Source organism: Salvia miltiorrhiza, chromosome 3, assembly GCF_028751815.1.
Source record: "Salvia miltiorrhiza cultivar Shanhuang (shh) chromosome 3, IMPLAD_Smil_shh, whole genome shotgun sequence".
Classification (NCBI taxonomy): Eukaryota; Viridiplantae; Streptophyta; class Magnoliopsida; order Lamiales; family Lamiaceae; genus Salvia; species Salvia miltiorrhiza.
Window position 1 is genome coordinate 24881557 of NC_080389.1, and position 16662 is coordinate 24898218.

General features: G+C 38.8%; 1 protein-coding gene across 3 annotated transcripts; it reads right to left on the bottom strand.

Annotated features, from left to right (window-relative positions):
- Positions 1-8246: 8246 nt before the first annotated feature.
- On the bottom strand, positions 8247-16206 carry LOC131015754 (serine/threonine-protein kinase BSK7-like). 3 transcript variants are annotated; one of them, XM_057944178.1, is made up of 12 exons: positions 15803-16206; positions 15484-15610; positions 14687-14952; positions 14379-14599; positions 13893-14028; positions 13300-13433; positions 13081-13186; positions 11826-11911; positions 10513-10701; positions 9844-9996; positions 9039-9152; positions 8247-8909 (listed from the first exon to the last, which is right to left on the bottom strand). In XM_057944178.1, the coding sequence occupies exons 3-12, from the start codon at positions 14766-14768 to the stop codon at positions 8664-8666; spliced, it is 1467 nt and encodes a 488-aa protein (XP_057800161.1). In that variant the 5' UTR covers positions 14769-14952; positions 15484-15610; positions 15803-16206; the 3' UTR covers positions 8247-8663. The 3 variants fall into 3 exon arrangements, with proteins under 3 accessions (XP_057800161.1, XP_057800162.1, XP_057800159.1); XM_057944179.1 differs by having other exon boundaries at positions 15478-15610; XM_057944176.1 differs by having other exon boundaries at positions 15491-15610; positions 15803-16087.
- Positions 16207-16662: the final 456 nt, after the last annotated feature.

The following is a 16662-nucleotide window of genomic DNA, read 5'->3' on the forward strand; positions in this document are numbered from 1 at the left end:
TGCAACTTTGGATCCAGCTTTATCAACATACTGAGATAGATATTCTTTGTAGCCCGTCATGTGCTTAGAACAGCCACTGTCCAGATACCACGTTCTGATCGAAGCTTTGGCCTCTTCCTTCTTTTTGTGTTTCCTGACATTGACCTGCAAGAAAGAGTTGCTTCAGGCACCCAATCAAGCTTTGGGTCCTTCGATGTTAGCTCGAGTTCCCTTTGGAACCCATATCTGCTTCAGAGTTGGTCTGGCTGATCTCTTGCGCTTTGTTGAATGTCTGATTGACGTCGTTGGCGCTTCAGGTGGCACATGAGCATTCTTATGTTGAGAAATCCTTTTGAAGGCCTCACTCTTGTAGCAGTTCTGTCTGATGAGTGGTTGAGGTCTTCTTTGCTCGGCGAAGTATCTTTCCTGAGATACTTGAGTCTTTGCAGACTTTTGGAGACTTGGCTGATGTCCAGTAGCTAGTTGTCGTGGATGGCTCTCGGTTCGTCTAGACTCAGCATTGCTTGGTCTCCATGGATGTTGTTCCTTCTGAAACTGAACTGAAGATGTCAGTTTCTGACTGATGTGGCCTTTCTTCCCCCTGGATTGATGAGGAAGATTCTTCTTGGCTCCTGATGTTCCTTCCCTGATCTTTGACTGAAATCTACTTTCCAGTCTTCTCAGTAGAATGATCTGGTTGGGGGCCTCCTTAGCTCGTCTGAAGCTTCGTGGAGGTGGAACATTTGATCTAGCCATCAGTCTGCGCTTGCGAACTTCATCCATATCATGATCTCTTGATTCTTCTGAGGTTATGATTTCAGAAGGATCGTCCTTTGAGATGATCATGATATTCTTTCCTTTGTCAGCAGCAACCTTTCCTCCGATGCTGTTGACCAGTCTTTTCGATGGAAAGTTGCTCATCATGGGAGACTGCATCATGCAGTTCTTAACTGTTTCTTCCATCTTGTGATTTAGCCTCTTGATCTCATGAGATGCTCTTTCACATTCTGAGTTGGAGATTCTGAGCTCTTCTTCCAGTCGGCTGTTCTCCATGATTAGCTGATCAAGACAAGTTTCATCCGGAAAGTAGATGATTGTCTGATTCTTAGCTCGTTCATCATTGATCTCCTTATCCATTTTCTGATTCTGCTTGAGGAGATCTTCGAACATTTTCCTCAGCTGACAGTGATCAGTCATGAGCTGATCAAACTCGTCAGTTTCATCGGATGAGCTATCTCCAGATTCTGAGTGGTCTCCTGAAAGCATTAGGAAGTTATCAGTAAAATGAGTTTTTGAGTGAGAGTTTACCTCTGAGCCATTCATTCCATTGTCGTAGCTGTTGTCAGCCACGCTTTCTGATTCGTTGGCCATCAAGGCTCGGCTCTCATCATCTGAGCTGGAACTGTCAAAGTCGGATTATTCTGATGTGTCCTTGGAAGAGTCAGCATCGTCAGCAACCATCGCTTTCTTCTTCGAAAAGTTACGATCTTTCTTAGCTTTCAGTTCTCTGCGCTCAGCTGGGGTCAGATCAGGGCATTCATGTCGAAAGTGCCCTTTCTTTCTACATCCAAAGCATTCCATATCTTTGATGTCGTAAGTGGCTGACTTCCTTTCTCCGCTTCGATCTGTGGAATGTCTGGAGTTGTCTTCTCTTTCTTTTCCTTTGTAGTGCTGCTTGTGGAACCTTCTGTACTTCCGGAACTTGGACTCCATCTTGTTGAATCTTTCAGTCAACAAAGCATATTGACTGAAGAAGTCATCTGGGTTGAGTTCCGTTGGTTCCTTGATCTGCTTCTTGCCTTCTCTGGTTGAGGCCTTCAGTGCCACTCCTCTTGAGGTTGATGGACCATCTTCATCTGATCCTCCAGCCTTCTTGTTACCAAGATTTCTCAGAAGGTCAAACTCATTTGCCATGAGATCGGAGAAAAGCTTGTTTGTCGGGAGCTGACAAAGGCAGACTTCACCACAGAAGAAAGGAAGCAAGATGAGTTAGACAACCTCGCCAAAAGCATCATCTCCGGCATTGTTCCCGACAAGCACGTCATGAAGATCATCAAGTGCGGAACTGCAAAGGAGATGTGGGACATTCTGGAAAGAATGTGCGTAGGTTCCGAGGAAATCAAGGAGAATAAGCTATCAATAGCTTGCCAGAAGTTCGACTCTTTCCTCATGCTCAAGAATGAATCTGTCGAGGAAATGAAACAAAGATTCAATCTTATCTTGAATGAAGTTCAATCCATTTCCAAAGACAAATACACTCAACGAGAAATCAACCTGAAGATTCTTCGAGCACTGCCACGTGGAGAATGGCAGATCTACTCAGTCGCTCATCAACATAAGCCAGGATTCGGACCTCATCGTAAGGATCCTGATGGAGATCATTAGGAACCCTTTTGACAGTTTTGATGATGGTGATCGGTCCGCTGGTGATGACTTTCCACATTCGGCAATGTTGGGCGGTGAGGAAGCTTTCAAGCCAAAACTTCCATATGTCGTATTTTTCAATACTAAACATAGGTAGAGAAGATAATCTGCTGTGGTTAGTCTCCATCAAAAAAGAGAGAACATATAACAGCAGATAGAGCAAAAAGCAAGCACAAAAAGAAAGAGTAAAACTTTTTCGAGACCTTTAAGAAAAAGGATCTAGTTCAAATAGAACCTAGTCAGATGCAGATAGTTCTTGCGAACAACCTGCTCTGATACCAATTGTTAGGTCCTGAGGGTCTCGAATAGGTGTATGGGGGGGGAATACACCTATAGGCTATTTTTGACTTAATCTACTGACCTCAATCAGAGGGATCTCAGTCAGAGATCAAAACGAAACTTTGCACGCAAACAAGGACTCCTGTTTTACTGAAATCAGTTTTGACCAACAGGGTTGACGACTGATACTGAAAGCTCTTCAGTAATGAGTTATCAGTTAAGTTACTGGAACTTAACTGATCCAAGTAAGGGCTTCAGTCGTGTTTGCAAAGATAGAGATGATATCACTCTTCCTTACTATCAGAGGATAGTTCAGTCAGATTGATATCATACGCAGTGGAAATTAAACAAGTTTTGCAATAGCCTCGGTGGAGCAGGTTGTTGGATTAAGGTTTCTCTTTGCTGTTATTCAGTATTCAGTTTTATCAATTGAAATAGCACAAGTAAGAATGTAAAATGAAAGCTGTAAATAACACAGAGACTTTTACGTGGTTCGGAAAAACCCTTTCCTACATCCACGGTTGGTTGATCAGACCAACAATCCACTCCGCAAGTGCTTCACTGGTGCACTGCAAACCGTACCCGTGTGCTTGCCTGGTGCACACAACCGTAAACTGAAGAAAACCCTTCTTCAGCACCCACACACCTCGTGTAGGATTTCCCTGCTAAGCACACCTCGTGCTCAGACTTTTCACTCAGAGTTCAGAGTACCTTCCTGAACTCCGAACCACTCAAACACTCTTATGGGGAGGAGGTTTGAACGAGTGCCAACTATACTTACAAAGAATAAGTTCTTTGAAGCAAGTTTGACATTTGGCTTCTGGGTAAACAGATATATGCCTAAGGTCTAAGAGAATGTATGTAATCAGCAGTGACTGATTTTGGCTTTGGAATTCTCTTCTTCGATTCAAGCTTTGGGGCGGTTAAGCTTTAGGCTGATTAGCAATTTTGGCAGAGCTTCAGCTTATGTCGTTGAATCGGTGAAGGTTGAAGTGATCCTTGAGCGCTATTTGTAGGAGAACTCTTGAATAGATCCGTTGGCGTAAATCGTCCTCAAGATTTCTTCCGTTGGAGAGCAATTCGAATTTGGGCTGAGGCTTCAATCTTCGAGGTTCCTTGTCTGTGTGGAAACGGCTCTCTTTGATGGACAGGAGATGTGACATCTCTGAAAAGTAACCACCAGATAGGAATGACCTCTGCAGAGATAAGATATTCTGAGATCTCTGCATTTAATGCGGCTGTACTTGTGCGTACGTAGCTTCCTCTGAACGTTGGAAGATCAGTCCTAGGAGGAATGTTCAACTGATACTTGACTTTAGTATCAGTCCTTTGCGCGCATTAAATAATCAGTCTTCAACTGATACTTCAGTTGGTATCTGCAGTCTTCAGTCTTCAGTCTTCGTTCTTCAGTCTTCAGTCTTCAGTCTTTGACACCGCAACTAAACTAGAAACGAACTCTAACACTTGAGTTCTAAACGATTCTAGTCTATTACATATAAGTCCTATGAATTTTGGTATCATCAAGACAAGGGTTAGGATATTCCACAAGGTTCCCAACAGCTGCCTTAGCGCGGGCATCAGGAGGGTTAAATTTTTTAGATGCTGCCTAAGTTCGAGCTCCCAGAGCTGGCTTAGCGCGAGAAGCTGCCTACACCGAATCCCAATGCTTGTAGTAGCACGAGCACTTAGGACTTAGAAGTTGCCTAAGCGCGAGCTCCCAGAGCTGCCTTAGCGCGGGCATTAAATCTTAGAAGCTGCCTCAGCCGCGAGCCACATACGTTACTATTGAACTTACATGATAATGACACTTGCATTATCGGGATATGTTTCCATATACGTCTTCATTGGATAATTTGTCCTGAAATAAGTTTGTGGTGGTGTAATTTACTCTTATTATTATTACCATCTTTTGGTGGAACAGGGAACTCTCAGCCCTGCACGGGACTTCTCGGGATTGCGGGCTCTGCACTCATCCGAGTCTTGGGTTGATGGGGCCTATTTGTAAATGGGGAAAGGAATGAGGAGGAATTAGCTCAGTCTTACGATACAACGTCTTAACGGAGGGGATTCACAGCCCTGCTAGGGACACATCAATTTAACAGGACTCGCAGCCCTTGGCGGGATTACATGCTCAGCGCAGCGATCCAGCCCTGCATTGTTTTTGCTCATGGGAGTTCTGCAACAATGGCTGCCAAAGCTGTCTCAACTAGAGTGGATAAAGTGAGTGCAGAAGACAATGGGTATTGTTGACCTAAAAAATTTAGAGCTGAAAATATTCACAAGACTTAGGGGTTGGGGTGGAAGCGTGACAGCCCTGTTTGGGTTTTATTGACAAATTTTTCCAAACTTGTCCGGGTCTTCTTGATCGGATTTTTCATCTCTGTCGAGTCTCCTCCCGCAGCAGGATTTCAGCCCTACCTGGGTCTCTTCACGCAGCAGGTTCCCAGCCTTGCTCGAATTACTCGAGATTCCAACCCTGACCGGGACTTCTTGGAGCAGAAATTTTCAGCTCTACTACGACTCTAAAATAGCCATGATCGGGACTTCTTCACAGAACATGGATTCCAACGCCCTGTTTATTTGAGCGATTTTCTGAACTGAGAAGAGGAATGTTTGGGCTTGTTCGCAGAACTAGTAGCATTGTTCGGTACTTGTCAAGAACGTCTAGGAAATTTCCAACCCTGCATTTATGTTTGGGCTAATGAGAGGAGGGCGGCAGCCTTGGAGAATAATAGGGAGAATACCGGGTTTTGGGCCTTTTGGAATATGTTTCGAAGCAACGATGGATTGAACAATTGTGGTGAACTTTGCGACAAGACAACAAAATATGTGGCGGATAAGGTCAGAAGAGAAGTGCAGCTGGACAAATTATACACATATTTCATTCTTGAGGGTGCTACATCTTGAGGGGATTTTCGGGAAAAGACTTCCAATATGCAACCTCAAACATGGTCAGCAAATACTTAAATCAAGGACGAACATCGCCATAAATAAAAGCTAAATTAGCTATCCATCTTTTTACTTAGTTGAATTTTCTGCATTAAATTGATTCATCCATCTATTTGTTGGCATGATATTTTCTGGACTTGATTTTCTCTTGCTTGTGAATTTGGAGATACTTGATTACATAATTTACATTATCACTTAAAGTCTACTCATTTGAGATTTGATTTTGCAAAGTTAACTTGGGTCCATATGCATATGTGAGCCGATGATGTGATATCTTTGGTTTAGTCGAGCTTTGGCACTTTCAACTCTGTTAGCCTATTTCCAGTCAGCTCTGTTTACGCTGTTGTTATCTCTCTTTGATTTTGGGTAAAGGTTTAGATGAACCTATCATTCTGGGTATGGATTATGTTAGTTTTTATTAGATTGGCTGGGATATATATATATATATATATATATATATATATATATATATATTGTTCTCTAATCACTTTGAAAATTTCACGTACTTAATGATACATGCTTGCTTAAAAGAAGAGTGGTAAGTCGAGATGATTGGGGAATAATTATCTGAGTTAATGAAGTTCACTCGATGCTTTGATCATTTGGGATTAATTTTACTAGAATTGGTTCATGTCAAGATGACTATTTTGCTTCAATTTGAGACTAATTTTGTTGATTTTGGGATAAACTGTGGTCAGTTTTTGAGTAATCGTGTCTTACTTTGCTTTGCAAATTCAGGGTTATCTAGGTTGGTATTTCAACACTAACTCATTATCAAATACTACGTGATCGCCCAGCTTTGCAGAATGAAGGCATGAAGCTGGCCATGCATCTAGGCTCGATAGTCCCTAACTATTTCTGGGTCTCCTTGAGAGGATGGGACACAACAATCTCGCGCTTAATCACGGAAATTCTCAATATAAGGGGGCACTCAACAGCCAAGCTCGGGACTGTTTGGTATAATAGGGATTTCCAGCCTTGCATTTATTCGCAGGATGAAGGGGATAAAAAATCCAAAATCTAAGGAAAGTCGTTGCCCATAAACATAGCTATAACAATCAAAGAGTGGCGCAATGAGCACGTGTGAAAGGGAGTTTCTTCATGCTTCTTATTATTATTGTTATTTTAAGTATTTGGATAGGGTTGAAATGTTTCTGTGTGCTGATAATTAGCAGGGGTGTAATATTTTGTCTTTGATCATTTTGCAAACCTACAATACTTAATCCGAGATAAGTTACAGGGTTGCAGGGTTGTAATATGTGAATTCTACTTGAGAAAGAAGCACAGCGCTGACTCTATGCAAAACTTCACCAGTTGAATACGAAAAAGACCCGGTTCAACTAGATTGGGGGGGGGAGTAGCTGATGAGTAGTATAATATACATCAGCGATGTGTCCATCAGAATGGAATACTTCTAATAATAATTGTTATTATTAATAATTGTTATTATTATTATTATTATTATTATTATTATTATTATTATTATTATGGTCATCTCTGACATTTGGTGCAGGATTGACTTGATTCTCGGCTGGGCAAGCTCGGCTCCGTCTTTCAGCTCTGGCATACACCAACTTGGGCATACACCAATTCTGACATATTCCAGCTCTGGGACGCACCAGCTCTGATGGCTCGACTCTAAACTATAGAGCAGTATTAGGGGGCTTGGGGCTAATGGGCTTTAGGGGCCCTTTGGTTTATTCTTATTCTATAAATAGGGCTCATATGTGTAACAAAAAAGGAGGGATTATTATTACTCTTGATTAGTATTTGAGAACTCTTCTCCATCAATAAAGCAAACACATTTTACCGTTTTATATACGATTATCGAGCTTTAATTATGAGAATTATTCACAAACTCATCAGTAACTTTAATGCATTTTTATGCACAGGTTTATACATTTTTGTGTGAAATTTTATACATGAAAAATATATTTGTTTAAGAAAATCTAAAAAAAAATCAACAAAAAATCTATATAAAAAATGATTTCTTTTTAATATCCGATATTTCTTTTCGATTTTACCCCTTCGTAGATTTTGCCTTGGAAGGCCTCTGCCATGTGTCACAATTTTGGTGCACCACATGGACAAAATGTGTGGTCCAAAATTAGTACTACATGCTACTTAAGGCTTGAGTATTACATGATCCTTCTCCTACACACACACACACACACACATATTTGTATAATACTCTTTCCGTCCCCCAAAATGAATACTCTTTGAGGGTGACACAGTTTTTAAGAAATTAATTATTTTTTATTTTTTATTTGACTTTTTAGAAATTGATTGGGTAAATGAAATAAGGGTTTCACTTTTATTGTGAGTGTGGGATACATTTGGCTTTTCAATTTTTGTTCAAATTTTTCGATGTTCGGTTGGGTTCATCTTCTAATTTTTAAAATGATGAATATTTTGATTTGATTCATTCGGATAATTCATTTCAATCTTTTTTAGAAAAAAAATATATATGAATTTAATTTGGTTCGATTTCAAATGTCAAGACTCGGATTAGTGTGATGAAAAATATGGTCGATACGCCTTGAGGAGGGCAACATAATAATTTATAGAAAAGTGTATAGAACAGGAGGATCATAAAGAGATCGGTGGCTCAATCATTTTCAACCCAATTTAAGCACTCATTTGATAATAACAATGCCAAATACAAACCAATAACACTGGAGCAAATAAAATTATCTAAAACCAACAAACAAGAAATGAGAGTGACAAAATACAAATAAAGAAAAAACAGCAGGTCTCTTTATCAACATGGTGATCCCTTTCCACTGCCACTCAATCATCATTGCCTTGATTCTGCAAAGCCAAACTCGCTGCACAAAGCGAAAGCGTTTGATGCATCAATCCATAGGAAACAGCCCATCCAAATCATGTAGAGAAAAAGATCCTTCAACAACTAAACACAATCCCGTGGATGCCAAGGATAACATTACGTTCTTATAAGTTGGCTCGGGCTTAGATGGTGCTGTCCCTCGTCATTTATACACGTCTCAGCGCCAGAAACACCGTTTCCTGTCTCAGGATGTTACGTTTCTCTTCTCTTCGAGTATGGAACCTTCTTTGAGTGCTATTTGTGCCTCATTCTCCCTCCCTAGAGCAAAGAGAGCAGCAGCTTGTAAATACGAAGCTATATGCCAAACGGGAGATATAACTTGTGCTTGAACTGCATCATTGAGGGCCTCCTGAGGCACATCACTCATGAGATGTGACAAACTTCGGCGAGCATAAACAGTTGGGGAGACCATTGTTCCAACATCAATAAACTGCATAAACACAAGAATAGGAGATATGACCTCTTCATAAACCAATTGGGGAATACTAAAATGCCATAGAATAAGTTTTCCTGAATTGAGAGGTAATAACAGTTGATGAAGGGAAATGCAAGTTCTAACCTGTGTGAAACATTCAATGGCAACCCTAAAATCTTTATGCCGGAAAGCCACATCCCCCTTTTTCTTCGAGTTCAAAGTATCCTGCATTTGATTTGTCCACATCTGGAATGAAAGCTGCATGCGGAAAACAATTTAGCAGTCCATAATGCTTGTGCCAGTTGAAAAGGGAAATGTAAAATGCACAGAAATATAACATTATCTAATGACACATGCAGCTAACAAGGGCAACTTTGATTCTCGTGCTCCACTACACAATATGTAACCATAAAATGAATGGATAGATTGCAGAAAAACCCTCCACACTTGTCAATTTTAATAAAAGAAGGGAGTGTGGATAATAGTAATTTTTTCCTTTCTTTTGTGACAACTCTGATGGGTTGTTTTTCCAATCTACCCACATACTAAATTTTATGGTTCCGTATTTTTTACACTGGAGCACAAGAGTACATTTCATAAATTACAAGAAACCATTTCATATTTGTTTATGTTTTCAAATTCTATCTTCTCAATTATTGAGTAACAAATACGTTTGATTATATAGTTGAGAAGAATCACAATCTAATTCAACAACGTCCATCTTATCATACTGTTGACAATTGAGATCTACAATTACAAAAATCAGGAGAACACATTGCAGCTTCCCCTCCATCAAACAAGATGCAGACAGGTAGTTAAAAAATTTCTTCCTATTAAATTAACAAGAAGCGAAACTTGTTAATTTGTATCAATTTATACAAGGGACAAGATGAAAGACTGATAAAACTTGTTAATTTGTATCTCCCTATTAAATTAACAAGACGCGAACCTCAGTTGCTGCTCCCTCGTCATCTTTGTAACCAAGTTTTTCCAATATCTCATGAATGGCAGTTAAATCCATTCTTAAGCATGCTTCACCAAGGGCTGTCAAGGACACTACCTCTCCACCTTGAGGAATACCCATTAATACATGAGAAGGGACCTGCAGAGAAGTGAACATTTGGAACCTATTACTTTCATGCATATAAGCAAATAAAATAATACATAGGTCAAGTACTATGATAATAGGAATTTGAGACTTGTGCATTTCTATCCCACTTTTAATATATACAATGATGAGGCAGTAAGGACATGCTTGCATGAGGTGCTGCCTAAGAAGGGCATACCAGTTATTCAGCACAAGATCAGCGTCCTCTGCTTATGATATAAACAAATTTTCCTCTGAACTCTAATAACGGCTATCCCAGTTTTTTTTAGGACTCTAAATGCAGGAATTTGTCTCCAAGAAACCACCAAAGTTCAATTTCCTCCCTCGACAAAATTTTTCATGGTTTCATTAAATAAATTATTTTTTTGGAGAAACTACTGTACAATTATCTCCTGTGCATGTCTTATTTCCATTACAAAGATAATACAAAAACATATATCACAAGGGGCAGACTGTTGATGATATCATTTAGTGAACTAAAAGTAATTCTCAGTTTGGAAAATAACCAACCTCAGTTTCCTTCTGAAGAGGAATCAATGCAGCAACTAATGATTTTGGATTTGGCCTCTCACGAGGTTCATATTGTAAGCATCTTGAAGCTAGACGCACTAACTCTGTTCCATCATCGTTGGAAAATTGACCTTCTAAACAAGAATCTGTCAACATCTGAAGATTCCGATCCTTAATCAAATCAAGGGCCTGCAATAATTATACAAAAAATAGTAGTGTCAATACGACTGAATGACTGAGTCACAAGCTACTAAGAACTAAGAGATATTAAATATCAAATGATGAATTATATTATAATCAAATTAATAGACAGTTTGGTGTACAACAATTCAAATGACTTGTGATTCCATTTAAAGAAAATGACAGTAAAGGTCTTAGGGTGAAATTGACATTGGTAATTCTTATGTTCCAACTGGTAATTTCTTGCCTCACAATCCAAATCTGGAATAACCTTTCTGGGACTATTTATGTACTACCTAAGTGGTTCTCAAAAGTCATGAAATAAGTACAGAGTTGTCACTCAAAATTCTTGCCAATCCACACTTTCCTCACGTGAATGATGTCTTATAAACCAAGTAGTCCAAATTATTAACTACACTAAAATTTGTCTAATACGTTTGTCTGTGTTATAGACTATTCATTAGTTATTAGTACTGGTTTCCATCAGAAGATGTTTTGTACAAAGGGGAAAGAGAAAGAGACTGCAAGCAGGAGACACGTTCAGGCTGGTCTGTGTGTACTGTCGCTACAATTGCAACAACAGGATTCAAATATAAAACACTGCTTCTTGAGCATCAAATTCAACAAGACACCAAGAAATGATATGTAGGGACCAGAAGCAATAAATCTGAGCAAAGGCACTTCAGGTGCAATTAAAACACAATATTTCTATATACGGTGTGACGTATTAGGAGTAAATGTCAAAGAAAAAAAGAAAGATATAAGGTCATATTAGTAGGAGTAAATATCATATGAGGTTCAGATGAAGATAGAGGCCTCAACCTTGATTTCCAGGGCATGATCTAATGCAGATATCATGAATGCGGGAGGCAATATACCAGGCCAAAAAAACCCAATAAGGGAATCGGATGCTAATAGGACACTTGCAAGTCTAACCATTTAGGAGTTGATTATGTGAAATTTGAGGACTTTATTGTAAATACAGGATGACATGGTCCTGTGCATAAATGTGACAACTAGAACTTTCTTTACCAAAAACAAGCTTATAAGAAATGTTTCTCTAAGTAATTTCCTAATTATTACCAGAATAAATTATGCAATTTCAAGACAGAGTCAGCACAAAAAATACTTACATGACTTGGTGGTATGTGTTTTCCACTTAGAAGGTCAAGCAAAAGTGTTCCAAAGCTGTAAATTACACTTTCTGGGGTAACTCTTCCTAACAAAATCAGGTCAGCGCTCGTCAGTAACAAATATTAAAAAGCAAGAGTGTACGTGGTTCATATAACATGGACAAGAGTCTAAAGCATTCATGGCATAAATCTTTTGAATCAAAATAGCAGTACAAAAAATGATGGTGAATTGAGTAAACAGAAATCACATAACATGTGAGAAAGAAAGGATTAAAGCCTAAATTCAAAATGGTATACTGTTATTATCAAAGGTTCTAAAGCAATATTCACTATAAACAATAGCTTTGAATATTCACCACTGTTTCTGTAGACAAGCTACAGTATACAAATCTCAACTGTATTGTTATAATTTCCCTAGAGCACCTGTGAACAAGGCAACTGTTGTCAGAGTTTCGATTCCAGCTAAGATTTCAATATGCTGTCTAACGAAAGCCACAGGGGATTAAGAGGTGAATATCTGTCAACTTCTATTAGGTAGCAGCTTAGCCTACCAAATACCGACGTTGTGGATCTCTATTAAAATTCTTGTTTTCTCAAGCATATCACATGTTCAGGACATAAAATTATGATTGACCTATCAGCTAATCCCCAGGTCTGCAATACGGTGGTACTAAATGCTTTCATCGCATTCTTCACTCATATATTTTCTATAATTGCCCACACTGACTGTCATGTTTATCCAAAATGTCAGAGATCAAGACAACTACGATGACTTAATTCTTCATGAATGCCCTCTACTAACTTTAAAAGACCCAGCATGTCAATCAGTCTCGAACAAAAAATGTTACCAATTCATGCTATATAGCTTCAAATATTCTGCAATACAATCATAAAAGGCAGCAAAGGATTCTAGATCTCTCATACATAAACGCAAAACTCCAAAAAGTTAAAGCTTTAAGTAAACCCCACAACACTCAGTATGACATAGTTTTGCATATAAGTAAGAATGTTTTTGCTTTTAAGAATGATCAGATAGCAGCAAACTAGACAAACTGAGGTTCGAGTACAAAACAATACAACATTATTGAGCTAACTTTTTGACCCTTTATTTCCAAATTACAAAGTAAGACAATCCACAGTTTAGCCATGAGCACATTACTGTTTGTAAACTAAACGGTATCTTCTACAACTTCAAAAATTCTCGCTATAACCAATTATAGGTTACGATAAATCATTCTAGAGTGAGATTTGATACCAGTCCTTAGGTACTCTGGTGGAGTAAATGCCAAGTTTGTACTGTAGCTTTTACCATCTCTACTATTCTTCATCAATCCAAAGCACGACAATCTGGGATTGCCATCCTATTAATACAAAACACCACAATAGGAGGAATCAGCAGCAATTTTGTAACACTATTAAGAATGCAGACAAATGAGAAGTAAAAGAAAAGAACGAATAGGAACTTGGCACTTACGTAATCAAAGACAATCCTGTAGGCATTAAGATCATGATAAAGTGCCCGACCCTTGCTCGTGCAATATTCTAAAGCTTGCGCGATATATAAAGCGACTCTTAACCGCATTGCCCACTTCATCGGTTGTGTTTCCCCTGAGTTCACATAAAAGTAAAATATAATGATAGAACAAAGGACTGAATACATATTTGGATCGAGATCACAACTAGAAGCACATTTGATCCAACAAACTCGACTATTTATCAAAACTAGTCACCAGACGAGACAGACTGTCTTTATCATTTTATATATAGAAAGTAATAACTCCACCACTGAAGCCAATATCATTTATAAGGCAGATGGTTTAGCCACTAGCATGGAAACAGGACAAGATTTCTTATTTGACTTGTGAGAGGCATGTTACACAATGGAGACAACAGCCTTTTCAACCATCAGTGCCAAGAGGCTCAACTATATGAGCCCTAGTGAGATGGGCCCACCACCCAGCAGAATCTGCCAGGTAAGTCCTAACGCTCTTATACAAAGACTGGACCCCCAATAACTGCACCAAAGTTGGCCACAACAGAAGCAATTTAACATCGAAATGTACTTACAGTGAAACAGATGTTTTGCAAGAGTTTCATTGGGCATAAATTCAGCAACCAGTAACCTCTCATCACCTTCACAGCAGCAGCCAAGCAAATTAGCCAATCTGTAGTTCCGGAGTTGGCCAACAGCTTTTGCTTCTTCCTGAAGTTTACGAAATAATGTTCATTTGAAGTGATCAACCAAGCGAACCCTTTTTCTATGAAAGGTTAAGTAGCATCCGAAGTTATGAAATAACTTCCAAGGCAAGCCTTAGTCAGAATTACTTAGTCATATGTCCAACCAATCAAAATATTAAAATTAACAGAAACAGTAACAATCAACATCTAATTCCATGAAACTCTAGGAAATCAAAGAATAGATCCACACAAAATCTAGGCAAAGTATAACATATTATTGAGAGGAGCTAAGTACAGAAAACGGTATAGATTCGCCAATCAGCTCAAATGAGCAGTATAAATAAAGAACTCCATTAAGGGGGAGTCTCTTCTCACCATGAACTGCCGCGCGTCAGGCCAAGCAGACCTATTAAAACGTTTGACAGCTATCCGCCTCTGATTATCCAATTTCCCCTTATAAACCACATTTGGAGCTTTCTCCCCATGTTCAGAAACTATGTTCTCTACTGCAAACCCAGATGTAGCTATCCTAAGTTGTTCAACAGAAAATTCACGAAATGTAGGCAAATCCCCAATTTCACTTTTCTCCTCGTTTTCTGCATCATCATCAATTCATCATAAACATTAAGTTGGTGTTCGGAAATCCACAAAAGGTACAACCACAAAGTGTTATTTGGACAAACCAGCATTATTAGCTTCATGAACAGGTCCATTATGCTCCGAGTTAAAACAACACAAGGTCAGCTTTGAACAGTGACAGCCCATCCCAATACAGCAAATTAAATTAAATACAAACGAATAGGGAATTTCAATCTTCCACTATGCCAAAACTACTACTCCTTTTCTCGAAGGCTAGGAATCCACACATCCACTATGCATTTACGTAATACTTCATACAAGTAAAGTGTCCAAGCGGCAATGCTGATTTGAGTGTCTTCAGTACAAAAATCTGCAAACATTAAGTACGAATAAAAAACCACACCCTCTAAAAGAGCCATGAAACAAATATTAATCAACCATAAATTCTCTATGCAATGTCTACGGATTCATCTCTACATCAAATCAGAAATTTACAGTAAGGAGTCAACAATAAGATAGAATTGTCAGAAATCAATGGCATAGCATGCATTTGAACAGATGCAGCATATTGGCCTGCTAAACAATTACAGAAATTGTTTGTGCCACTGTCGTGCCAAATGTTAAGAAAGTAAAATTTAGTCTTATTAAAGGCTTGCAAGTAAAAGAACAAACATTCCGCTAGAGAAAGCTAAGATTATCCTATCCCAAGTCCTTGAGCTATTTAATGAAAGCATAAAGTAAGATTATTCAGATGAAAAGGAAAAACACAATTAACCCAAATAGGACCACCGCATTTCCATTTGCTTCGACATACAGCGACAAAGATCACCAGCTCATCACTATTCACAAGTAAAAATGTAAGCGAATTGTACAACTTGAATCTCGAGAAAGTTACTTTTACCAAATACCGAAATCTTGGTCAACTCCGAGGCACCAAAATCAACATTTCTGAATCCAGAAAATCCCAACTTTACTGCAACACGACCCAAGGAACTTCCTCTTTTAGCTGTTTCAACTCAGTAATTCACCTAAGACAAGCAAATATACTAAGTCATCAAAGTCAATGTCACAAACCAGAAAACAAAAATCCAACACGAACCCTTATCCCCAAGATAAAATAAATGGAGACCCATTATCAGAAAATTAGAGATAAACAGAACCCATTTCATCCACAAAAAATCTGAATAAACCCCATAAATGAAGCAGCAAAAAAGAAGGACCTTAAAGAGGTTTCTTGACTAAACTTGATTTGGTCAAAGCAGCGAAGCGAAAGTAGTTGATGCTAAATTTGTCTATGTATTTGTTTTTGTATATGCATGTGTAGGTGAGGCTCAAAAAGGGGGAGATCGGAGAGAGAAAATGATTCGGGGGCAGATGTAAAGACAGGTGAACATAAATGATAGATATAAAATAGATACAGATGCACACAGATGTGTGCGTGTGGGGTGTGTGTGAGTGTGTGTAGATCTATTTAGGGCGTGAAGAGGGGTAATGTAATGTAATGTGTTTTGCTATTTCTTTTTTTCAATTTCCACCGACATAATATTCATGATTGCCTTTCTGTTTTCCTTTTACTAATGCTATTTTGTGATTCTCCTGCGCACCACACATCTATAAATTATACTACCAACTTGTTTTTGTCTAATACTTCTTCTGTGTGTATATATTGGAATAACAAACACATTTCTTAATACGGAAATGCTAAATGAACACCAAGTGTCATGTACACTCGGTCAAAACCGGCCGATTCTCGTTAACCCATAATTAGCCGGTTTTAGAGTGATTTGTTTATTTACTAATTTATTAAATGACGATTTTATATAAAAAAAGGAAAGAAAAAACCAAAAAAAATCCTTGAGAGCACAGAAGGAGCAGACTAAGGGCCGAACCTCATTAAAACCTTTTCACTGAAAACCCAGAGGGAAAAACCGTGAAAAGGAAAAAGAGTACTCGTCTAAACACAAAACGAAAGTAGGGAAGAGCGGAAGGGAAAGTTTCCGGAACTCCGGCCTAACCATCGTCCCCAAACTATCCCGGCTCTCACCCCACGAAAAAAACTGAACGGGCGGTTAGAACCAAA

Coding starts and splice junctions, on each gene's coding strand:
- LOC131015754 (XM_057944178.1), bottom strand. CDS start 14,768: ATGGGCTGTCACTGTTCAAAGCTGACCTTGTGTTGTTTTAACTCGGAG. Junction 14,029..14,378: donor CTGACGCGCGGCAGTTCATG/GTGAGAAGAGAC, acceptor CGTAAACTTCAG/GAAGAAGCAAAAGCTGTTGG. Junction 13,187..13,299: donor ACAGGATTGTCTTTGATTAC/GTAAGTGCCAAG, acceptor TTGTATTAATAG/GATGGCAATCCCAGATTGTC.